We start from the raw sequence: 25,492 nt of genomic DNA, 5'->3' as shown, positions 1-25,492 counted from the left end.
GACAAGAGTCAGGTTCACATTGATCTGGCTCCCAAGCCGGCTCATAATGACCTTGTGCAAACGCTTCAAGCAGTATGGCTCTTTATTCAATCAAAAAGGAAAAAAAATTTAAAAAATCTGGGGTGAAGTATATTAAGTTCTCAAGTTACAAAAGGATTTGGAACGTTCAATACCATTTGAAAGCTGAAACAAACACAGAAGATAAGCAAAGAAAGCCTCTACTTGGGGTCCAGCCATTTTGAAGCATTGTGCTTATAGCAATCCCTTCCTGAGAGCCAATACAAAGTCGAAAATCCCTGCCACTCCCACTTCAGTCCTATTTGTTGTTTGCTTTTCAATTCCAGCCTTTTCATCTGCTCTTTCCTGGAGCTTTTTTTTTCCTCAGTTGCTCACCCGTCCCTATAAACAGACCCTGCAGACTCAGTCCTCCAGTGCTACGCAGTGGTGGTGGTGGTGGTGGTGGTGGTGGTCATGGCAACGATAAATGGCTGCAACTATGAGGATTGCTACACAAACAACCCAAAAAGATGGCTCACTTTAGTAAATAACTGATGTTTTAGAAAGTATAATGAAAATATTTGCTATAATCCCCACTGACATTTAGCAGCTAGGTCCTAGAATGAATGGAATAAGGAAGGTCAGCAAGAAATAGGAGTATTCACTTTACACATGCAAATATTGTGGTCATGATCCAAATTCCCGAGTGAAGCAGGCACATAAATACCCTCCTTGTGCTGCTACCTCACTTATCATGTGTGAACATGGTGTCGGGTCTGAAGGTCCTTCTGTTCCTCAGCCTGCATCTCTTGCAGGGAGTGAAAAGCTCCATGGTCCATCTGAACAAAAATGGATACGAGGGAGTGGTCATTGCAATTAACCCCAGTGTTCCAGAAGATGAAAGACTCATCCAAAGCATAAAGGTAAGGAGAGTTTTATTATAATTCTTTTTACCTTGGCATCTAAGCATTCTCTCTCTCTCTCTCTCTCTCTCTCTCTCTCTCTCTCTCTCTCTCTCTCTTTCTTTCTTTCTTTCTCTCTCTCTCTATCTCTCTCACAGAGAATTATACCCTCCCAATGCCACCTTGACTGTATCCATCACCTCTGCAGTATTATCTACAGCTAAGATGAGTATCTGCTTAGCTTTATGTTTTTATTACACATTAAAGCCAGTGTTAAATTAGTAACTAGTTAGGTTAGACTTTACAGCAAGTGGAGAAGGGATTTCATAGTTCATCTTAATGATGTTGCTTTTACAAAGTCAATCAGAAAATGTACACTTAAACTCTAGCAGCTGTTGTCTTATGTGTTTCTGCAGTTGCTTGTACAGGCTCAGCTTTGGAAAACCTAAAACCCTTACCTATCTTACCTTAAAGAAATCGTTAAACATTTTTAAGTCAGCTTGTTTCTAATTTTCCTTGTACTTGTAATAAAAGTTTTAGCATCTAGCATATATACTCTATTCTTAGATTCTCTCAGTATCGCTAAAATGTGGCTAAGAGTTATAGTCATAAAATAAATGACAGGGCTGATTTGTCAGCCTTTCATATTTTATAATTACCACTTGGTAAAATTTTCTCTTTTATTATAGTTGATGTTAATTTAAAATTTTTACTACATTAACTTTCAGTTATCAATTCTCTATGTATAGTGTGTTCATTAAAGACAAAGTCAACATCAAGTATAACAATATTTCAACCTTTAAATTCTCAAGTTATATAACTAAGGCCTTAAAAATATAAGATTCATATGTAAAAAAAACTTCATCACCTGTGCAAGACATTCTGTACACAATACATTAACTGCCAGGGCCCAAGGAACAACTAAACATATAAAGAATAAATCCAAGCTGCTCAACTTCCCACCATTCTCTTGAATACTAACCCAGACCAGCTTTGACCACTTGCAGAGGTGTCTTTTCTTCTTTTTTCTATGTGTATGTACTTGCTCCTTGGGTCACCAAGAGCACTCTGTCCTTGTCACACTCTAAGTATAGGAAAGTGCTACCCTCAGCCTCTTGGGCATGTGTGATAGCTTTTTAGTGCGGGAAAACATAACCCACACTTGCTCTCTTCTGCTGGTGGTAATGCATTGGATTCATTGCTGTTGCTCACAATTATACTCACCATCTGCACCTGCATCTGCATCAGCCTCACCTTCTAATAACATCACAGTAATCTCATTCTCCTTTGTCAAAACTGCTCAAAAGGTGGGAGGGAGTGCCGCCACTTTGATTGACAACATTCACTTTGTCACCTTTTCCCAGAAGGATTTTATAATCTTATCCAAACCAATGGAGGCCTCAATATGAGGAGAACAACCAGCTTCCTAGTTGTCATTCACTCCAAGTTGGAGCAAGAATTCAACAATTTCTGCATGTCCAGCTAAGAATGCCCAATGCAACGCAGATCTGCTGTCCTGATCGGCTCTAGGAGCCATGCTCCGCTTTCTCAACTCCTCCCTTCTCCTGTAGGTCAGGCTCAACTACTAACTTAGACTCCTAACCCTCCACTCCATTTTCTAAGCATCTCCCACAGACTTCCAATCCTACTCTTATAACTTTTATAACCAGCATCTTCACTCCCATCTCCAACCTACGCTGCTGACCTCAAGAATGTACAGATAAGCTGGGCAGTTGTGGGGCACACCTTTAATATCAGCACTCAGAAGGCAGAGGCAAGAAGATCTTTGTGAGTTCGAGGTCAGCCTAGGCTACAGAGGGAGTGCCAGGATAGTCTCCAAAGCTACACAGAGAAACCCTGTCTCCAAACACCACTCTACCAAAAGAAAAAGAAAAAGAAAAAAAGGAAAGCAAAGAATGTACAGATAAAAGCACACATGAAAAGAAACTTACAGATTTGAGAGACATTGTAAAATTATTTTGTTTGAAGGAAAGGAGCTTTTATTTGCTACTAGTTTGTGTGTATATATATATATATATATATATATATATATATATATATATGTTAAAGCTAATTTGGTTGCGTGACATTATTACCACAATGCACCTTTAATTTTGTCAGGAAATGGTAACCCAAGCCTCTTCTTACCTGTTTGAAGCCAGCAAAGGAAGATTTTATTTCAGGAATGTAAGCATTTTAGTTCCGATGACCTGGAAGTCAAAGTCTGAGTACCTAACTCCAAAATGGGAATCATATGACAAAGTAGGTTTCACCTTCCTCTCTTAGCATGCTTCCTGTCCCTTTACTGAAGAATAGTTGTATATTTTGGTAAATGCTAATTATGTTGGGAATGAAACTAGTGATATGATTTCTGGGGGTGTAAACGAGGTGGTCCGTGTTTGTACTATCTCTTGTTTCTAGCACCCTTGGGATCTGACTGGGTTTGTTCTTCTGCATTTTAGGCAGACATCATAGTTGCTGAACCTTACCTGAAATATGGAGATGATCCCTACACACTTCAGTATGGACAGTGCGGAGACAGAGGACAGTACATACATTTTACTCCAAACTTCCTCCTGACTGATAATTTGCCTGTGTATGGACCCCGAGGTAGAAATATCTATTTTATACTTCTTATTTCCACTGGGGAAAAGCAAATGACCACCATTAATGGGGATTTCTAAGACTTTAAGAAAAGTAAACATCAAGTAATACCTTCATTTAGAAATATGATGATTATAATTAACCTGTTGTATATACAAATTTGAGAGTTAAATGAGTCATTTGTTGGTTTTATTCCATTTTACCTTTGGGGGAAGGGGCCCTAACATAAAGGTTGATTTCTAGAGTTCTCCAGCTCAGGTTAACAGTTGAGCAAGAAATTTAAAGTAGAAAGAAATCATACTTAAATTATTTTAGCTACAGTTTCACAAGATGACAATCTTCTCTTAGGCAGAGTCTTTGTCCATGAGTGGGCCCATCTCCGTTGGGGAGTATTTGATGAGTATAACACAGACCGACCATTCTACATGTCCAGAAAGAACACCATTGAAGCAACAAGGTATCACAGTGTGAACTAATCTGACTCTAACACTTCTTACTTAATAGCTCTTCAGCTCTGTATTGGGTAGTTTGAGTGCAATTCTGAGATTAGATCTACTCAAGCTCTGTGTATGAACTGGTATGATGTTCAATTTAACTTTTAAATTAAAGGTAGGAAACACTTAGAATATTGAAGAAGTGTTGAGAACGATAGGAATGAGTGTCTGGAGGAAACAGCTCTGTAAGAGAATGTCGTTAGATCAGGGAGGGTGCTAGACAAAACGTCTACCCCTGGCCCCTTTGTGGAGCAGTGTGCGAGTTGCCTGGAGTCTTGCACACAGGCTGAGATGCTCTTGGCGTGGCCTCTGACCCCAACTGTCACGCCACAAACCTATCCCTTGTCTATAGAATGCCTAGTCAACCTTTGTTTCTCTTCTTGGTCTTTCTGTTCCTACCCTGAAGGGAGTTCCCCCAACAGCATGTGTGTGCCTCTCTCAGACTTCTGCTAACAAGAGAGCATGTGTGCACCTCTCAGACTTCTAACCAGAGAGCAGAGAGCATGTGTGCACCTCTCAGACTTCTGCTAACTAGCCTTAGCCGCCAAGGGGTTTTGTTTTCTCCCAATAGAGTAGAAGATCATTGAGACTGTGCATTTTGGCTTGATTTTATAATTCTCTAACAAAGTCAAAATTAAACAAAAGGTTATCAAATGATAAGTACTTAAAACATTAAATAAATGAATGTGTTTCCTTGTGGTCTGTCATAAAAAAAAAAAGGCACATGTTAGTGGCAACAAGGCTCTAAAACCCACATTTACTGAGTCCCTCTACTGTGCCCACAAACTTTTGAGTCTCATCGTGTGAAAGTTAAGCTTCAGGGCCAACCCCAGAACTATCTCTCTGGAAAGACATTACAATCTCCATTATCCTTGTAATACAAACAAATCTTTGAAATGAACTAAGATCATGAAGTATGAACAGGAAGGAATTATACATAGAAAGAAGTTTTTAGAATCCTTTTTCATACTCTACCCCCGTCTCTGGCAGGAATTTGCCAGTCATCTTTGTTGTTATTCCCAATGGTTTAATGCATGAGTTCTTCCAATTCTTCATTCAGTCTAGCTTGCTGTGTTAAAATGCAAACTAAAAATTACTATTCATTTAAAACCACAGAAATTTAAGATTTTAAACATATTTTGACTTTCCTCTCTCGGGTTTAAAAAAAAAATCCCCTGTAACTCTTAACTAAGCTAATCTTTATAATATCCATGTAAATCTGAAATTACTACCTTATCCCATAAGCACAGAGCAAATAGATTTGTTGAAGTCTATCAGTAAATAATGAATGTTGAAGAGTGTACAGTGAAAATACAGTTTTCCTTAAACCTGTATGTTCAGGTAATCATTGTGCCTATTTTTGTCAAAATGAAATGTGTGTGCATGACTGAGCAAAGTTGTCACTAAGAAAAGGATTTCAGGACATTGGTCTTTGTTGCTGACTTACCTAGGATCAATTTAAAAACAGGACAGGGGCTTCAAAATTGTGGATGAAGAGGTGCTTTTGCGGTAGAGGGCTTTCCTAGCATGCACAAGTCCTAGGCTCAGCAGCTTACACCACAAAAGTAATCCAGTTCTTTTATCATAGATGTTCCATTGGCATTTCTGGCAGAAACGTGGTCCACGAATGCCAGAGAGGCAGCTGCATAACAAGGCAATGCCGGCGTGATTCAAAGACAGGACTGCATGAGCCCAAATGTACATTTATCCCAAACAAATCCCAGGCTGCCAGGGACTCCATAATGTTCATGCAAAGTCTTGATTCTGTAAGTACTTCCCATTTTCTCAGGAAGGAATCCTTACAGAGTAGACATATAGTGTCTACTATATGTCTACTATATATGTCTACTATATATAGTATGTCTACTATAATACTATGTGATTCCACAAAGAGGAAGAAAATGACTCATTCAACTGATGAGAAGCTGTTTTCTCCAGCCTTCTTATTAACCTGTTCATTATCTTCAGCTGCAGCACTTCTAATGAGTCTCCTAACTCCATAGAACTCTTCTCTCACTGATGTCTATTAGAGTGCGCTGAATAACAATATTACTTTAACTTCTCTTCCAAGTGGTTATTCGTACCACTCCCAAAGTAATCGAGAATGGAACTTTCATCTGATGTCTAGATTTTCCACTATCTGCTCACTAAACCTCACCAAGCCATTATAAATGCTAATACTTGGGAAATAAATATGTCCTCATCTCCATAGAACAGACATAAAAACAAAAGGTCACAAAGATAATGGTTTAAATACATAGTTTGTAAGGTATCAACAGATGTGTTAGTCAATAGACTTGACACAGAAACCCAACCTGTCATTTTCAAGCTGTCACTGAGAAAACACTGCTAAATCTGATATTTAGTTCCCTCATCTTAAAAATTGAATTAAAATATATGCTTCCCACTGCTATTGCTATGTTCATGAAATCTAATATAAATAAGTTTAAGTTCAGTGCTTAATTCAAGATGGGTAAAAAACATGCCTTAAATGTTCTTATTTTAAAATGGATATTTTGAAAATATCTAATCATCCATTTCTCTAGTTAAGCCCAATATCTTTTTAATTTTTAATTTCTACTTGACATATAATAAATTTATGAGATACAATGTGACATTTCAACAGACAGACATAATTCCTAGTGATGAAACAGACATAGGCCTAATGATTAGCATACCCATTACCTTAACGATTTATGCTCTTTTTTTGTGGTAAGGACATTCAAAATCCTCTCCTCATATTATTTTTAAACACAAATTATCATTAGCTAGTCAGTCTACTGTGCTATTAAACACTAGGATTTATTTCAGTAATCCAACTATAATTTTATTTTAGACTACTAACCAGCCTCCCTCAGTGCCCTCCTTACTCTGATCACCAGTTGTAGATAATCAACATTCTACTTCTATTATACTGACTTTCTTGGCTTCAGTATATTAGTGAAATCCCACAGCATTTGTCATCTCATGACTCGTTTATTTCCCTTAGAACAATGTTCCCCAGGCTCATTTATATTGGGGCAAATAATAGAGGTTTGTTTCTCTTCTGTGAGTGAATAGTATCCCTCTGTGTGTGCGTGTGTGCATGTGCACGCACATGTACACTACATTATTAATCGATTTATCCATTGATGAACGCAGGTTGAGTCTACATTTTGAACACTGTGACTATCGTGGGTGTGTGGCTAACATGCCTGTTGAGTGTCTGTGCAAAGTATTGAATATATATATATATATACATATATATATATATATATATATATATATAGAGAGAGAGAGAGAGAGAGCAGTGATATCACTTGGTCATTTGGTATTGCCATCTTTAGTGTGTTTACAAATTCCCATTCTATTTTCCCTAATAAATAACTTACACTAACTTACATTCCCACCAAGCATGAACATTCCCTTTTTCTAGCACCCTCTCTAGCATTTTCTTATTGTCTTTTTTATTACAACTATCTGGCTGGAGTGAGGCTAGATCTCATTGTGGCTTTCATTTGCACTTACCTGATGGTTAGTGATGATGAGCACTTCATAACTGCATGTATTTCTTGAGATGTGTCTATTGGATCATCTAACTATTTTTAATCATATTATTTCTGGGAAATTTTTGCCACTGCATTTTTTGAGCTCCTTAATAGTTCATAAATCTTTTGTTGTAGAATGTTTGCAAGTGTTTCCTGCCATTGTGAAGGTAGTCTATTTGCTGCTGGTTATTTCCTTTTCTGGACTACCCCCTCTTAACTCATATAAGCATATTACATTTACATAGTAAAAGTTGATGCAAATGTAAAAATACCCTAGATAAGAAAGTACTAAAAAAAAATCAAAGGTACATTATAATATCAGCTTAATTAAAATAAGTAATTTTCATAGACTAACTTACTAGCAACAAATACTACCACAAGTATGGGTTTCTGATAGAATTAAAAATTGTTGTGGCACCTAAGCAATAATGAAAGTTCAAGTAAAATTATAGACTTGAAGTTTTCTTCTGAAATTTATAAATTAACCCAAGTTTTAAGTGGACCTCCCTTCAGGAAATGTCTGACACATGACTAAGGATAGTTCACTTTAACTGACTGAGCCTAGATCAGCAAATAATTCAGCACCCAAACAGACAAGAAATCTCCTGACACAGAGGATAATCAGAACATGCACTGCTTGTTCCAAATCCTACACGACCAAGGCACTTGCCTATGAAAACTTAATTCCCGCTGCCTGTGTGGGACACGAATAGTAAGGGAGCCACCTATATACCTGAAGTATGCAGGGAAGCTAATTGCCCAAAACATTGTTCAAAAAAAGTACTGTATTTTAATGATGTGTCTTATCCAACATAGGACTAGTTTCTAGTTATCATGTTATAGATTAAATATATACTGAACCCAAGATATAAGCTCCAACTCAGGGCATACATGACATGAAATATTGAGTATCCTCTTCCATAAATTCTTTCCCTTAACATTATTCTGTCTATTTTCCAGCTCAGTACTGTGTTAGGAGTTGGCATTGAGTAAATAATTAAAAATAAAAATTTCTAATTAAGTAATTTAAAGAGAACAGAAGAAGTACTAAGGAAAGAAACTAAACCAGATCAGGAGTAGACATAGATGTTACTGTAATGTCGGATTGTGGCTCTCTGAATGAATGGGTGTTTAGCTGGGTTGTGAAAATGAGTATGAGTTTGGCAAAATTGCAAGAGGGAGCAATAAAACAGATTGGCAAAGGGTAGAGCAAGGCGGAGTTGCTACATGCAACTGCACAGCTACCTAAATATTTCCATCGCAGTCACTGAAGACTCTACTGCTCATTAGAGTAATTTTGGGAAGACGGGAACGTGTAATAGAATTTCTTTTTCCTAAATTATACAAAATTACCACTAGGGTGGACGGGAATTCAGGTGAAGGTTTCCGGCATTTTTCAGAGACAGAAAGAAGCTCTATAGAATCACAAATGCATCCTGATCAGGGGGTGGGAAATGGGACCGAGCCTACAAATGGACATTTACAAACCTGAAGTGCTTGGCTTTTCTCCTTAACTTTAGATGAATGATGAGATAGCCGCTTAATTCTCCCAGGAATGGAACTGTACTTTGTGAGGCAAGGACGGGTGAGATGACACTGAGTGAGGCAAAGAGGTTGGCTGGGATGCCACGGTCATAGGAGAGGAGAGGCTTGATTCAAAGACAATGGGAGTGCCGGGGGAAGAGAGGTCGGTGTGACAGGCATCTCCTCACACTTGGAAGTGATGCAAAGAGCTGCTTTGTCCGCACCCATATTTTCCTCCCCTCCACCATAACCCCATTTGGGAGATTTTAATCTGAACCATGTCAGAAAAAAAGCACACCCTTACAATGTAAACATGTTATTTAGATGTTTAAACTAACACATATACATTTATGCCAATTAGTCTGAATCTGAGATTAGATCTGCAGGCACAGTGTTGGGACAAAAATAACGACTGTTAAAAGCAGTTTCTGGGACCTCACTCTAGGATGTTTCCTTTGTGGACACCGTGCTGGTTTATTAGGACACTTTGCCTTCTTTCTACAGGTTTTCAAAACCTGGAGGACTTCCAGGGCTTATAAAAACATCCACTGACAGGATTATTAGATGCAATTCATCATTCAGAGAAATGTCTACATCTCTTACACTTTTATTATCTTTCAAGGGTATTGCTTTGTCATTCATCAGCACTAATAACAAGTTAGATTGCTCCAATGTCTGTCCTCTAGTTTCTGGGCCAACATGGAGATGATGCGGAGCATAGACAATAAAAGACAGCAATCTCTCCTAATCCACTTTTAGGGACAGAAATTACCAGAAGCCATAACGCTCTTCCCTTAAATTTAATGCAGGATGGGAGATCCTCAAAAGTTAAATGAGGAAACAAGAAGCTAACGTAGTCACATGAGGAGCCGCCATTCTTCACTGATGATCTAACTTGAAAATCTCCAAAAAGCTTTAGCTGCATGTAGTGCTAGCATTACTCACTTCCACTCCAAGCATGTAAAATGGATGTCCACACAAGTGATTATGAAGTGATTGTTGTCAGGAGACAAATCCTGTTCAGGATGCACACGGCAGCTAACTTCATATGTGGAAAACAAGTAATCCCTTACAAGCTTTTACAATATCATGTTTGAATTTTTTTTCAGGTGGTTGAATTTTGCACAGAAAAAACCCACAACACAGAAGCCCCAAACCTACAGAACAAAATGTGTAACCACAGGAGCACATGGGACGTAATCAAGGAGTCTGCTGATTTTCAGAATGCCTCTCCCATGATAGGAACAGAAGCCCCGCCTCCACCTACATTTTCATTGCTGAAGTCCAAGCAGCGGGTAGTCTGCTTGGTGCTAGATAAATCTGGAAGCATGGACTCAGTAAGACACCTTTTACTGGATTTCTTAAGTTAAGGCTTTAAGTTAAACATAGAAATATAATTTAGTTTTATTTTAGTTGTAATAAATTAACACACATAAGTTTATACCAATGAAACATTGAGATTAAAAAAAAAAAAATGAAGGCTTAGCAGTTAAGAGCACTGACTGCTCTTCCAGAGGGCCTGGGTTCAATTCCCAGCACCCACATGGCAGCTCACAGCTGTGTGTAATTCCAGTTCCAGCGGACCTGGCACCCAGGGCAAAACACCAAGGCACATAAAATATAAAAGAAGGGAAGGAGGGAGGGAGGGAGGGAGAGAGGGAGGGAGGGAGGGAGGGAGGAAGGAAGGATTGTTAAAGGAAGGTTATAAGATTACAGATAATTTTTTTCTCATAACTTTTAGTTCTACCTAGAAAAAATTTAATTACCCACACACAGAATAATGAAGTCGGGTGAAACGGTGCCTGTTTATCATCTCAGCTCTTCAGGAGGCTGAGACAGGAAGATCACTTACGACCATTGCTTTCAGGTCAACCAGACCTCATCTCATAAAAAGGGTGAGGGGAGGAGAAATTACCCATGATTCCACCATTGAACATACCTCTTCATTCTTTGCTTATCCTTAATATTTATCTTTTTCTTCAATATGTAATTATATTTTGTACAAATCTCCCCACATGAAAAGGATTATGTGAAGCATTTTAATAATTATGTCATATTTGCCATATTTCTGGAAGCAGCAAGAGCAGGCCTACAGGGGTTGAACACCAGGTCCTCGAGGAATGTTATAGCTATTCACTTAGTGTTTTTATGGGAATCCCGACTGAGAATGAGTGGGTCCCTGACTCTTGTGCCGACTCTTGGGCCTCCTTTCCAACTTCCATATGATAGTTTTCCTTCATCTTCTTACATTTTATTTTATGATATTCAGTTGTTATCTCTTAGGAGCCTGCTCTTTTCTAATGAGAGATAGAAAGGTAATGGATTCAGAAGCAAAGGGAGGTGGGGGGAGCTGGGAGGAGTAGAGGGAGGGAGACTATAGGTAGGATATATTGCAAAGAAAATAGCCAATTTTAAATCAAAGGAAAATGGAAAAAATTCTCATATTTAATGATGATGTCATATGTACATGCCATAATTTAATAATTTTCTATAGTTAGACATCTTTGACACATTTCTACTTAGTATTTATTAAAACATAACATTTTTAAAAAATATTTCATTTAGAGAAATTATTTAATAGATTATTAGACCACAAGGTAAGAGTTTTACAACTGTAAGAGGTTTTAAGGTTTATTTGTTTTTATTTTGTGTGTATTTATGTGTGTAAATGTGTTGCCCGCGTGTGCGCATGTGAACCTCTTATATGTCTTGTGCCTGCAAAGGTCGAAAGAGGACATCAGCTCCTCTGGAAGTGGAGGTACAGACAGCGTTAGCCACATCTGGGCTCTGGGAACTGAACCCAAATCCTCTGCAAGAACAGAAAGGATTCTTTGCTTGCTTCGTTTTTGTTTGTTTGTTACATCCCAACCAGAGTTTCTCCTCCCTCCTCTCCTTCCCCTCCCCTACCATCCACTCCTCTGTTCCTTTCCAGATACTGGTGGGAATTCTAACGTTGAGCTTACAACCCTCCAGATGGATTTTTTTTTCCCTCAGACTTTATTTTTTAATGAAATGAAGAAGCTGAGTTTAAAATCTGCCAATGAATTATCATCAAGATCTATGGCCTTGGTGATTTTTGTCGTCCACCAATCTGACCAAGGTTTTTTGTTCTTTGTTTTTTGTTCCTTACAGGGAAACCCTGTCACTCGTATAACACAAATGAACCAAGCAGCAGAGCTGTACTTAATCCAAATTATTGAAAAGGAGTCCTTGGTTGGCATGGTCACATTCGATAGCACTGCTACAATTCAGAATAATCTAATAAGAATGGTCAATGAGAGCTCCCATCTAGAGATCAGCGCAAAGCTGCCTCGGGAAGCTGGTGGGGGAACTTCAATTTGCAGCGGACTCAGAGAAGGATTCAAGGTTAGAACAGAAAATTACTATCATCTGCCATTGGCTAATTTTTACTTTCAGCACAGGTCATGAGTTCCTGGACTCCTCAGTTAATAACATTCTGATCAAAACAAATCATCTGCCAAAAAGAAAGAAAGAAAGAAAGAAAGAAAGAAAGAAAGAAAGAAAGAAAGAAAGGAAGGAAGGAAGGAAGAAAGAAAGAGAAAAAAGAAAACAACAGCCTTTCTGGCTCCCCAGGTCCCCTCTGTGCCCTGATGTCACCTGAGAGCTAAGTGGTACTGGGGAGTGGCCCTGGGAGGTGAAAATTAGTGACCCACTAGTCATGAAGATCTTATCGGGGAGTCTGTCTGGCACCCCAATTGCCTGAATTTCTGAATAGAAAATAACACCTTTGGGGAAAGTGTGAAAGAGGGACCATTGGTAACATTTCAAATACCTGGCTCATCGAAGAAAATTGACATTTAAAATCACAGCGTTCAAAGTGCTCCTCAGGCAGCAAATAACCAAGCGCAATGAACATGGGTGGAAGTTTAAAGATGCTAAAATTGTAAAATAAAAGTTAGGAACACTGTTGAGAGCTGTAGCCAACTGAATATTAATAAATCTTCATGTTCATGTGTTCAGCCAGAGCTAGCCTCCACTTAAGGTCATTTTACCATCAAATATTAAGTAAGGAAGTAGCAAGCCACTTGCTTCACTAATCTCCTTGCCTCAGAGTGGTGGCTGCTACTCAGAACATGTTGTCTCTAATGCATGTGATGCCAGATGCACTATGCTCTAAATGTTTTGAAGTAACTCAACACAAAAAGGTCAGTTTTCTCAACTAGGGCCTAGGTCTGAAGGCACAATTTGGTACCAGCTTTCCCTGGGAGGTCCCGCAAGCCTGCCCATGCCATGCCCATACTCCCGAACCCAGCCAGCTCTTAAGGCACAACTTACCACCAGCTTTCCCTGGGGAGTCCATCCCGCCTTCCCCACTCTCCCTGCCGAACTTCGGGATTACAGCCTTCCAGGATGCCTGGGTCACATGCCTATCCCCAAGTACTTCCTAGGATGGCAATAATGGCTACTATTTACTCACTGTGTATTGGGACTTATGTGGTTGAGGCTTGGAGCTGTGAGTAATGGCAGTACACACTTAGAAAACCAGGCAAATAAAGACTCCAGCTTTCAAAACTTTAAACATAACATTTAGTTCCAAATGTCAACTCAGCTTGTACTCAGAATGCAAAATTTCCCTTTTGCTCACTCTGAGACAGAAGCCCAAGGAGTCCTCCAGGACTAAAACACAGTTTATTCTTACTTTTCATTTATTCAGAATCATTTTTCTATGATTAGTAACGTGGCTTTTCCCATCCAGGCAATAACCTCCAGTAACCAGAGGACTTCCGGTTCTGAGATCGTGTTGCTTACAGATGGAGAAGATGACCAAATAAGTTCTTGCTTTGAGGAGGTCAAAGGCAGTGGTGCCATCATCCACACCATCGCTCTGGGGCCTTCTGCTGACAAGGGACTGGAGACCCTGTCAACCATGACGGGTACGACTTGGGAGCAGAGTTTGGAGAGACAATCATCTGTAGTCTGTTCTGCCGCACGTGTTCTTTCTCCATAAACGGAAAACTGCTCAGAAAATCCCGTCTCAAATTTTATCTTGACTTCTTCACACTGAGGTTCTTTTCTCCTCCCCTCCACTCTTACACATCGAACTTCTCATTTATTCATTGTCTGTTCTCTTCACTCATTCTTCAACCAATATCAACAACCAGAAAACCTCATTTCTCTATGGTTTCTCAGCTGCAGCCAAGACGATTTCTCAGTTTAAAAACACAGTCATCCCCACAGAAACCCTTTGGTCACCCCAGGTTTATGGAAGAGCAGATGATTTGCGTAAGAGACCTGACTACCCACTCAGAACTCATTCATTCCATCGGGGAGTGTTTCTTTCGGGTCCTAAGGCATCCTAAGCCACTTCAGTAATCTCCCAGATGAGATTTCTAACATTTATTAGTGCCATAAGTATAATGAATATCATATTTTAGGCAATCATTTCTCCTCTGTAACCTATTCTTTTCTAGCTTCGTACATGCAGGTAATCTCTGTCTTCCTGTAGTGCCTCCATTATCTATTTTATCATTTTTTTTACTCCATTCTAAACAGTCAGTATTCGATTACCATTGATGTGGCTTTCATCCAACCAGAGAGTAAGCTGTTACCTTCTAAGAACTGGCTTAACAAGTTCTCTTCTTTGGTATCATAATGTATTCAGGCTTTGGTAAGATAGCAATTCCTTCCTTCTTCCAATGACTGAGTATCCATCAAAAACATTTTTAACTCCTGAATTTTACCTTTATTCTTATCACACTTATTTTGAGCAAGGTTTTAGTAAATTCTAGAATTCTACTTGGGACACTGCAACACTAAGGATCTTGAAAAGTAATCCTTTGTCAAATATAACTAAATATCTTAAATAGATAGTTAAGTAGCTCGATGACAGCACAAAGTAAATAGGGTTTTCCCATTTAAAACCCCCTTTAGGAGGGCTTCGCTATTATGCCAGTGAAGATGTAAATGGCCTTGTGGATGCTTTCAGTGGGATTTCATCTAGGAGTGGCAACGTCTCTCAGCAGGCTCTGCAGGTCAGCAATCCCTTTATCTTCTCACTGTTGCAGTAGACTCCAATTATCCTAATCACTAACTGCTCTCTAACAAACAAACCTTCCTTAAAAATGGTTCTGTCATATAGAAGAAGCCTTTCCCAACTAAATTTGGTTTTCCATTGCTGATGCATGCCTCATCTCCTGCAGCCCTTCATTTCTTATAATACTATTTGTATTCTTTATAATTTTATAAGTTTAATCTTAATAATTTCATTTGTTCCTTACCTTTATTTTTTTCCTGAAAGAAAATCTTAATTATTTTAATTTGAGAATCCAAAATTACACTGAATTAACTACACTTTCAAATTCCATACTAATAACATATGGTTCTTTGCATGTGTGTTTTTTGTTTTTTATTTCTGTAACAGTTGGAGAGCAAAGCCTTGAATATTACCGGGAAGGAATTGATAAATGGCACAGTGCTGGTGGATAGCACCGTTGGCAGTGACACGTTCTTTGTTGTCACCTGGATGATTCAAAAGCCAGAAATTATCCTTCAAGATCCTAAAGGAAAAAAATACACAACCTCAGACTTCCGAGACGATAGGCTAAGTATCTTCTCTGTTCGACTTCGAATACCAGGCATTGCAGAGGTAAGTCTACTCTTTGGTTTTCATCAATTATCAATTTATGTTAGAAAACAAAGGCCTCTTCTATGTTCTCATAGAAGAGTAACAGATAATTCATCTTAAAAATAAGCTTAATAGAACACTTAAGGACTCATGTTATTATTTTATAAATTAGATATTAAAAATCATTATTTAGTATGGGAAAGTATCTGAGTAGTGCCCAAACATAGCTTGCATGAGACTCTGGCACCATTCCCATCATAAAAAAATATTATTATTATTATTATTATCATCATCATCATTATTCCTTTTACATTTATGGGTAATTATATATCCTACACATAGAGTAAGAAAATGCTATCAAGGCACTTAAAATATATTTTTTCCAGACAGGTATTTGGACTTACAGCCTTAAAAATAAGAACGCCAGATCTCAGTTGCTAACAGTGACAGTGACCACTAGAGCGAGAAGTCCTACCACACTCCCAGTAATCGCAACTGCTCACATGAGTCAAAACACAGCACAGTACCCTAGCCCGATGATTATTTATGCACGAGTCAGCCAGGGCTTCCTGCCTGTTCTGGGAGCCAGTGTCACAGCCTTTATAGAAGCTGAAGATGGACATCAAGTCACACTGGAGCTCTGGGACAACGGGGCAGGTAATGGGGACCTGAGTCTGCACCACTGAGTTTAACGTTCTCTCCCAACTCTACCTCACTGCCTTCTCTGTGTGCGTAAGAACTGTATTCCAAAGTGAATGAAATTGAGTTGCACTGAGTTAACCCTCTGCACCATGGTCACCTTTAAGGTTCATGAGCCGTTTTACTTTCACTTTGTTCTCTTTTTACTTTGTTACTCTGATAAGTGTCCTGTATGAAGTAAGAAAAGCAGTTATTAATCAAAAGTGTCCCACAGAAGGACTGAGTACCTACTATGAATTACTCCAAAATTCACAGGGTTATCACATGACCAAGGCAAGCTTGGAAGCAAAATGGTGTGACCCCAGGATCCATGCAGTTGAAACTGTGCCACTTTGTCTGTGAAGTCACTGCCATCCCCTGTGTTCACAGTCACAACTGTCATTTTTCTTACTAGATGACTAACTCTTACATTTCAATGCCAAGGTGCTGACACACTAAAACATGATGGCATCTACTCAAGATATTTTACAGAGTACCACGGGAATGGGAGATACAGCTTAAAAGTCAATGTCCAGGCAAGAAAAAACACCACTAAACTAAATTTAAAACAACCAAACAAGTCTCTGTATGTCCCTGGCTACATTGAAAATGGTAAGTAACAATGAAACAGAAATACGTGTGGCTTAGGTCTAATGAATACAAAAAACATCAAAAACATAATAGACTACAGAAAAATCCTTGTAATAATCTGAATGTTTCAAAATCAAACTCAGGCCAGTGGATCCCTAGACTATATTTCTGCATATGTTGTTAATACCCCCCCCCAAGTCTTTCCATTTACATTTATAAACCTCACTCAGCATCTTCTATGATGCAGGCTCTGTGCTAGATGCTAACTCATGTCCTCAAAAAGATTTGCAGGCAAGTATTAGAGATAGGTTAAAATATAGTTTAGCTAGTTAGCTTGTCCATTTCAAAATGATGTTAAAAACAAGCTTTTCTGTCACTAAACATCACTTCAATATCTCCTGTTAATTGACATTAGTACTGGGTAGCTGCAAGATCAACTTACAAGAACAGGCATGAAAACACAGAAACTTACTTTTTTCTTCCTTCCTTCCTTTTTTTTTTTTTTTTTTTTTTTCCCCATTGGTGGGCATATAGATCAAATAATACTTAATCCACCCAGACCTGAGGTTCCAGAAGCCACAGAAGCTCCCGTGGAAGACTTCAGCAGACTAACCTCTGGAGGGTCGTTTACCGTGTCTGGAGCGCCTCCTGGTGGTAACCACGCTCATGTGTTCCCACCCAGTAAAGTCACAGATCTGGAGGCTGAGTTTAAAGGAGATGACATTCACCTGACATGGACAGCCCCTGGTATGGTACTCGACAAAGGAAGGGGTAAGCTTGGCATTGAATTTTAAAATGTTCCAAAAGAAATACCATTATCTTTCATTTGCTAAAACTTCTCCAAAGTCTTATTTATGGGTAACATTTATGGAATGGCTACCTACTTTCAAATATAAAATTTAAAGCCCAAAAGATACAAGTTGACCCATATAGCTAGCCTGTGTTTAAATAATTGAAAATTCTAATCCAGTTTTTTTCAAATGTTTTTTATCAAATTGTTTCTCTTAATTTGCACTATTTTTAAATTAAATGAGAAGACTGTTGGGTTCTATTACTGTAAACAAGAGCAATTTTCTAAACATTTCTGTCTGCTCAGTTTTATTCAAATATTGTTCAGTTACAAGCACAAGTTCTACTTTTAGAAATCAATTAAGTACAAAATACACACAGATAAGAGAAAGAGAGAGATACAGATGACAGATGATACATGGATAGAGATCGATAGATCAGAATGATATAAATAGATGATAGACACACAGATAAGATAGATCCACCTAAATGAAAAACAAGGTTTCTGTGAAGAATGGCTGAGTGGGTAAGACTTATTTATGGAGAAAAAATATTAATCAAAATTTATTAGGGGATTAAAAATCAAAATTAGCTAATGGGAGATGTCATTCTGTAAATATGTTTCTCATATTGGTTAATGAATAAAGCACTGTTGGCCAAGAGGAAAGCAAGACAGGCGGGACTAGGAGACAAGGAGGAAAGAGGAAGTAGGGAGGAGGAGATCCAAGATGGAGGACAGAGAGAGCAGAATGCCGGCCCCTCACTCTCTGGTAAGATGAGACCATGTGGGAGTACAGAGAGTAATAGAAATGGGTTAACAGTCACAAGAAGAGGAACACAGTATGTACTCGCTCATATATGGACTTTAGAGCAAAGGATCACCAGCCTACAATTCACACCACCAGAGGAACTAGGATGCAAGGTGTATTCTAAGAGATTCATACAAGATCCCTCACAGAAGGGGGAAGGGGCAAGTCCCCCAGAGCACATGAGAAGTCGGGGGGGGGCAGCGAATGGAGAGAGAAGTAGAAAAAAGAGAGGGGAGGAGAGGAAAGCATGTGCGACTAGGAAGATTGAGTCAGAGTAGGAATAGCAGACAGGAGAGAGAGAGAGAGAGAGAAAGAGACAGAGAGAGAGAGAGAGAGAGAGAGAACAAACATAAAAGAGGGAGCCAATATTGGTTTGAAGAGAAAACTGAACCTAAAGAAAGGTCTAGAGACCTACAAGACTGCCGCCAACTGACAATTTGAGCAACCGTGGAAAGGCTACCATAAATCTCCTTCCCAGAGAGTGAGATCAACAACTAACTTATCCATCTTATCCATGGAGCCCTCAACTAATGCCTGTGGGAAACAAGAGCTAACACCCATACATAAACACTGAGTCAAACTAGAACACAGATGCAGAGGGAGAGGATAAGATCAGGTTACAGAAACACATAGAGACAGCTGACCTGAACAAGGAGGAGCTAACGGCCCCCAGACTGATAGCTGCAAATCCAGCATGGGACTGACTCAGACCCCCTGAATATGGGTCTCAGCTAGAAGGACTGAGCAGACTCAGACAGTGGAACCAGGATATATCCCTGGTGCAAAAAAGGACCTTGTGGACACATCCCCCATGGAGAGATAACTGCCTTAGCCTAGAGACAGGAGAGAAGTCCTAGTGCCTACTTCAAATGACCTGACAGGTCTACATGACCCCAACTGGATGGCATTCCCCTACATATGGAATTGGGATGGGGGTATGGGAGGGGAGTGGTCAGGGTGCATGTGAGGGGACAGTGAGGGAAAGAGGGAGGGAGGGAACTGGAATTGATAAAAAATTATAAATAAATTCATATAATAAATAAATAAATAAGAAATAGAAATGGGTTAATATTTAAGACAGAATTAGCCGATAAGAAAGTAGTAACTGGCCAACAGCATTATATCAAATACAGAGTCTCTGTGTATTATTTGGGGCTGGTGGAGCTGTGGAACCAGCAGGCAGAAAAAAACCTTACTCATAACAGTTAATTACCACATAGTTTAAGTATCTCCTACATTACCTATAATCATAAAAAATAAAATATGTATACCAATTATTCTCACAATCCATGAGCTATTTTTAGTCGATTTCTCTGTTAGATTTCTAAAATCAGTATAGAATTCAGTGCTCATGCAGACACCCCTTTTCCTTTCCAGCAGCTCACATTCTAGTCACCCATTAGTTAAAGGCTAAATCATTTTCATGATTACCATTTACAAATCTCACTTCGAATATCAGAATTTGACCTTATTGTCAAATTAATCAAATCACTACGCCTCTATTTTACCCTTTTAGAAACAAAGAAGGATGACAGAAATAGAGTTGAGGCGCTGGCTGAGGTGGGACTGGGTCCCCTGCGTGCCATCAGTGCTGCTCCACCCTCTGTGTGCTTTGACCCACCCTCAGCTGTCCCCTTGTCTGTCACTGAGGGCCCCACCCCCACCCCATTTCTCCTTTTTCATCTTAATAAAAGTCACAGAAGACACAGTCTTCACTGCTCGTGAGCATTGTGTGTTCCGTGTTCTAATTGAAAACTGAGTTCAGCTCTGTCGACGTGTTTATCAAAAGAAACCTGGATTCTGGGTGCAGGGCTGGTATTCATGAGAGCGAATTAGCTTTTCTGTGATTTTGTGACTGAACATGCTTTTAATTAGTGTTCATATACTTGTCTTTAATGTCAGTGAGACAGGATAATCAGGCACAAACTATACCTGGGCTCTCCATCACTGAAGCTCAGCATGCTCCTCTGGTAACTCCTCAGGAGCAGTGTGTGTAGAGGCCCATCCTGCCTCTAATGAACACATGTCTGTCTCTTTTCCAGCACACAGATACGTCATCAGAATGAGTCAGCATTCTCAGGATCTCCAAGAAGGTTTTCATAATGCTGCTGTAGTGAATACTTCTGGTCTGGTACCTAAGGAGGCTGGGTCAATAGAAAATTTTGAATTCAAACCAGAAACCTTGAAAATAGAAAATGGTACCATGTTCTACATTGCAGTTCAGGCCATCAATGAAGCGAATCTCACTTCAGCGATCTCCAACATCGCACTGGCTGTCAAGTTTATTCCTCCACAGGAATCCAGCATCCCTGATTTGGGTACCAAAATGCCTGCACCTAGTTTGACAGTTTTTGTATTTGTTGCAACTTTATTCACATTTTAAACTAGAAATTATAATAGGACTAAAATTCAATCTTATTTAGAATTAATTTACTGCCCTCATTGTCTACTATACAATTCTTTGTAACATAAAAGTGAATGTTCAATGCTGTAAATTTTGTATTTGAATCAATTAAAACCAATTAAGTTATTATATACAAACCAGAGTATTTCCTTAATCTAAATTTGAAGAGGATGAATTAAATTGAACAACCCATTTTTCAAATGTTAATATCAAAAAGCCATTCACTAAATAATATAAAAATTTTTTTGTCTTGGTTTTTGAGATAGGGTTTGTATGTATTGTTTTGGAGCCTGTCCTGGAATTCAATCTGTAAAACAGACTGGCCTCCAACTCACAGAGATCAACCTGCCTCTGCCTCCTGAATGCTGGGATTAAGGGCCTGCGCCACCAATGCCCGGCTTATAACATGTAATGTTATAAAAATAAATGCACAAGGAGACAACATAAAGCTCAAAAAGAGAAAATGATGTCTGTTTGAAGAGTAAATCAGAAAAAATTGGAAACTAACTCAATATACAAACAAGAAAACAGCGGTATTCTGTAGGCAGTTCACACATACGGGTGAATCCAAATAGGAAAAGCCCTCCAACTTAAAAGGTAAATTATAAAATCAGTCTTTAAAATGAAATAAATATCTAGATAGCTTTGAGATTATAAAAGTCTTTTAGGGAAAACCTAGCTAGATAAGGGGTACCTGACTGTGATCTCAGCAATTAGGTATCAAGGAGGGAGGATCATAAGTCAGCATAAGCGAGACAGCCCAGGATGCAAGATCTTGTCTGCAAAAAGAAAACTTTTAAATCTGATAAGGCATTACTAAATGTTCTCTGCATTTTTAAATTAAAAATAAAAATATGCACAATAAATAAGTAGGCAAATTGTTGTATTGATCTCTTTTCTGCTACACAACAGAACACTTGAGAATGGGCAACATATCAAGGGAAGCGGTTTTGGAGACTGAGAAGTCTGACATTGGAAGGCAGCCTCTGGCTAAGGCCCCCAGGACAAGCACGGGCCTCTGGGAGAACAGTGGATGAGAAACACATTCCTATGACAGCCCACCTTCCCAGGGGCTAAGTCATCCCCGAAAGAATGACTGCAGACAAAGGCTCTGCAGTCACAGCACAATCCCTTCTCAGCATAATTTCAAGATGGGTTTTAGAGAAAACAAGCCATATTCAAGCCATACCAAACTGAGTATTGCCTAATGTTTAAAAGGACAGTCTTTTTCTCATACAAAATCTATCAAAGCAGTCACATTCTCTTGAATCTTTGGCTGAGAACTACTGTTTAAATGGAAACGAAAGGAACTACTCTCAAGTGATTTTCAAGTTTAATCTTCTCCGGTTGTCCTTTTGAAACATATCATGTGTTGTATGCTTCTCCGGTTCTCCTTTTGAAACATACCATGTGTTGTATGTCATTTTCAGACAGACTGGCATGTCAGGCATAAAGACACAAGCCTTTAATGCCAGCTCTCTGGAGGTTGAGGCAGGCAGACCTCTGCCGAGTTCAGGACAGTCAAGACTATTTAGTGAGACCCTTCCTTGAAGAAAAAAATTAAATGAAGCTGAATGATCTGAGATGAAACACAAGGTTGTCCTGTCCGCAGCTGTAACCTAGGACATGTCCCTAACTTGGCCTTCAGATGCCCTTCACCCCAAAGGCTTCTTCCTGGTTCTCTTGCCACTGAGAAATTGTTCTCTGCCTCCAGACTCACTGTTGCTGTGCTATAACTCTCTACAGAACTTTTTCACTCCATTACGTACTTTTTAATATTATTTTATTCCAAATTAATCCATGAAATGAGTCTTCATGTCCTGTAGAGGCAATGCCACGCTGACTCCATTCTGTACTCATACAGAGAGCTGGGATGCGTCACAGATCAAAGAGGAGCAAGCTCATCTTCTTCCTTGTGGGCAAACAGCATCAAGATTTACTAGTGTTGGGGGCAGAGGGGACACATGCTGGGTTAATATTATTATTATTGTTATTACTATTATTCATCCATTAACTTAGCTATTTATTTTTCATGTTGATTTTTTTTTTTTAAAGATGATCTCACTGCATACATGGTCCAGCAGCCTAGGCCACCAAATGCTTCACAAATAATTTTATTTAACTTTTGCAATGTTCCTCTTAGAAAGACTGTTGGGCTAAAGTGATGGCTCAGCCATTAAAGGCTACGCTCACAACCAAAAATAGAAAGATACTGTTCTCCTCATTTTACAGATAAGTAATTGAGAATGAGAGGGTTTAAAGTTGTAGGCAGGAGAGGGAGATTTGCCAATGTCAATATGATCATTATCTCTTAGCTTTACGTCATGCAGCAACTTTGAATGCTTGGAACAGAATTGGAGAAGCAAGAAAGAAAATCGAACCATTTACAATAGTTACACAAGGCTGAAAGGAAGCATGTATAGACTTCTTACAAAGACTGTCATTGGCAGTAAATAGAATGATACCAAACTCAGATGCTAGAAAAATAATATTGAAACTATGGCTTTCGAAAATGCTAATGGCCAACAAAAGGATAATTAGGCTTTTAAAAGAAAAATCAGGTCCTCTGAAGGACTGGATATGAGATACAACTAATACTGAAGTTCACGGCCATGATGCCATGATGGCGATGCTACTTGGATAGAAGTGATTTCAAGAGGTTTAAAATAATCAAAGTGTCAAATATTTTAATTATGGCAGACAAGGTCAGAGAAGATGATGGGCATTGAAGAAACTCTTACGGGGTTTACTTTCTTCATGGCAAAGGTAAATCACTGGGCAAGAAAGTGCCCTTGCCTTGACTACAGATGGTATGCTGTCCAAAATGGACAAACAGGACACAAAAGAGAGTGACTAAAAAAACCTTGTCAAGACATGGCAGGACAGCCCTTCAGAAAATTCTGCTTCAAAGAAAAGTCTGTCGGAGATTCCAGGCTTTTAGGGCAAAGATGGATGCCCCAGTGTTGAAGAGGAACCTTGGGTGACCCGTCCAGGAATTCAGCTGTTCTTCTGTCATTCCTCACATTTTTTTGAGTCGCTTGTTTGAACTCAATAAATAATATTTCCTTCTTAGGTCTCTAAGGGAGTTAACGATTACTTACTATAGATATGTTTTTCATCATTCACAAGACTCAGGAAATATAGTCACTGAATATATATAAAGTGTAAATGGTTTGAGGAACACTAAAAGTGATTTTGATAGTGTAAATTAGAATAGAAAATAAATTAGGTACAAGACTTTGAACTCACCAAGATAGGATAATGAAGTATTTTCTCTGAATTTGTCAAATGGAAATGGACTAGACATTGTTCACAAACTTATTACCTGTATATACTGTACATGTTGTATATACTTTTTATGTTAGTTGTAGCCATCTTTTTCTATTAGAGAAAAAAAAGGGGAACTGTGGTAATACGGTATTTATGATTTATTAAAGCTTGCCTGAGGATTCAGGAAGCAAAGTCAGCCTCAAGCTATAGAGATCAGGCTGATGCATACCTTTAATCCCAGGACTCAGGAGACAAAGACAGGTGAATCTCTATGAGTTCAAGGCCACCCAAGGTACTTGAGATTGAATCCATCTAAAACAGTAATAGATTTCACACCTTTAATCCGACCACTAGAGAAGTAAAAAAGACAGAAGGGTCTTCAGTAGTCAGTCTCACAATTCTCCAGTCACACTGAGGAAAGCATGGCAATACGGGATTGCAGTCTGAGGTTTGGTGAAGTCGGGATCACTTTTCATATGAGGTAGAGGTAGGAGCTAGTGACCAGCTGCTTTGCTTCTCTGATCTTCAGCTTGAAGGCTAACCCCCAGTATCTGTGTCTGGGTCTGTTATTGTTCATGGTAGAATGCACCATACATATACTTGACTTGGCTTCTCATCATGTCTTCTCACAAGATATTCACACTCAAGTGATTCCCAGACAAGAAATAAAAGCAAAAATCATCATACTATTCCTCAATAGATTTAGGTGAATACTGGTAACAGAATCAGGCATAACTCCAAGAGAAGACACTGGAAGAGAAGGAGCCTGAGTGTGTGTTCTCACAATGGCAAAATTGAGAGTTGATATTGAATCATGGTCATCTATGAAGCCTACCAGATGCTGTTGAAGATTTTTAATGTGGACCCAGACATGTTTAAATTGGTTTGCCCAGTAATAAAATGCAGAATCACAGACCAAAAAAAAAAAAAAACTACAATAACTACTCAAGAAAGCAAAACACTAAAATGTTCCAGGACGATAACATGGAAAGATTTTACAGGAAAGGCTACAGCGAGCCTGGGCTGGCACACAAGATTGTTGTCAATTCTGGGAGGTAGGAACTTGCCAAAAACAACCCTGGTTGCTATCCCAGCAGCCCATTTTTCTGGTAGTCTGGCAGGATCGGCACTCTTCAGGTCCCGTAAACTTAACAGTTGTACAAAATAAACTCGTGCAAACAGAACTTGTCTAGACAAGTTTTGTAGCAGAAAACACTGTCTATTGTCATAGAAACTACAATAAATGTATTCACTACAACACCCTTGTCACTAAACAACTAAGATTTTAGATCTGATGAGGTAAGTCACCAAAAGATG

The 25,492-nt window shown here is 38.9% G+C and overlaps 1 protein-coding gene across 1 annotated transcript; it reads left to right on the top strand.

The window, feature by feature from the left end:
* The first annotated feature begins 716 nt into the window (after positions 1-716).
* LOC127229757 (calcium-activated chloride channel regulator 3A-1) lies at positions 717-20,899 on the top strand. The gene is made up of 14 exons (XM_051194729.1): positions 717-920; positions 3,021-3,161; positions 3,362-3,509; positions 3,852-3,960; positions 5,586-5,763; positions 10,158-10,385; positions 12,181-12,414; positions 13,766-13,943; positions 14,941-15,041; positions 15,431-15,655; positions 16,021-16,291; positions 16,757-16,924; positions 17,438-17,674; positions 20,544-20,899. The coding sequence occupies exons 1-14, from the start codon at positions 762-764 to the stop codon at positions 20,882-20,884; spliced, it is 2,718 nt and encodes a 905-aa protein (XP_051050686.1). The 5' UTR covers positions 717-761; the 3' UTR covers positions 20,885-20,899.
* Positions 20,900-25,492: the final 4,593 nt, after the last annotated feature.

Source organism: Phodopus roborovskii, unplaced genomic scaffold, assembly GCF_943737965.1.
Source record: "Phodopus roborovskii unplaced genomic scaffold, PHOROB, whole genome shotgun sequence".
Classification (NCBI taxonomy): domain Eukaryota; kingdom Metazoa; phylum Chordata; class Mammalia; order Rodentia; family Cricetidae; genus Phodopus; species Phodopus roborovskii.
This window is presented reverse-complemented; position numbering and strand designations above follow the sequence as displayed.

Excerpts from the sequence above, each read along its gene's own strand:
- LOC127229757 (XM_051194729.1), top strand. The coding sequence starts at position 762 with ATGGTGTCGGGTCTGAAGGTCCTTCTGTTCCTCAGCCTGCATCTCTTG. Across the intron at positions 921-3,020 it reads GACTCATCCAAAGCATAAAG|GAAATGGTAACCCAAGCCTC; the intron begins GTAAGGAGAGTT and ends TAATTTTGTCAG. Across the intron at positions 3,961-5,585 it reads AACACCATTGAAGCAACAAG|ATGTTCCATTGGCATTTCTG; the intron begins GTATCACAGTGT and ends CTTTTATCATAG.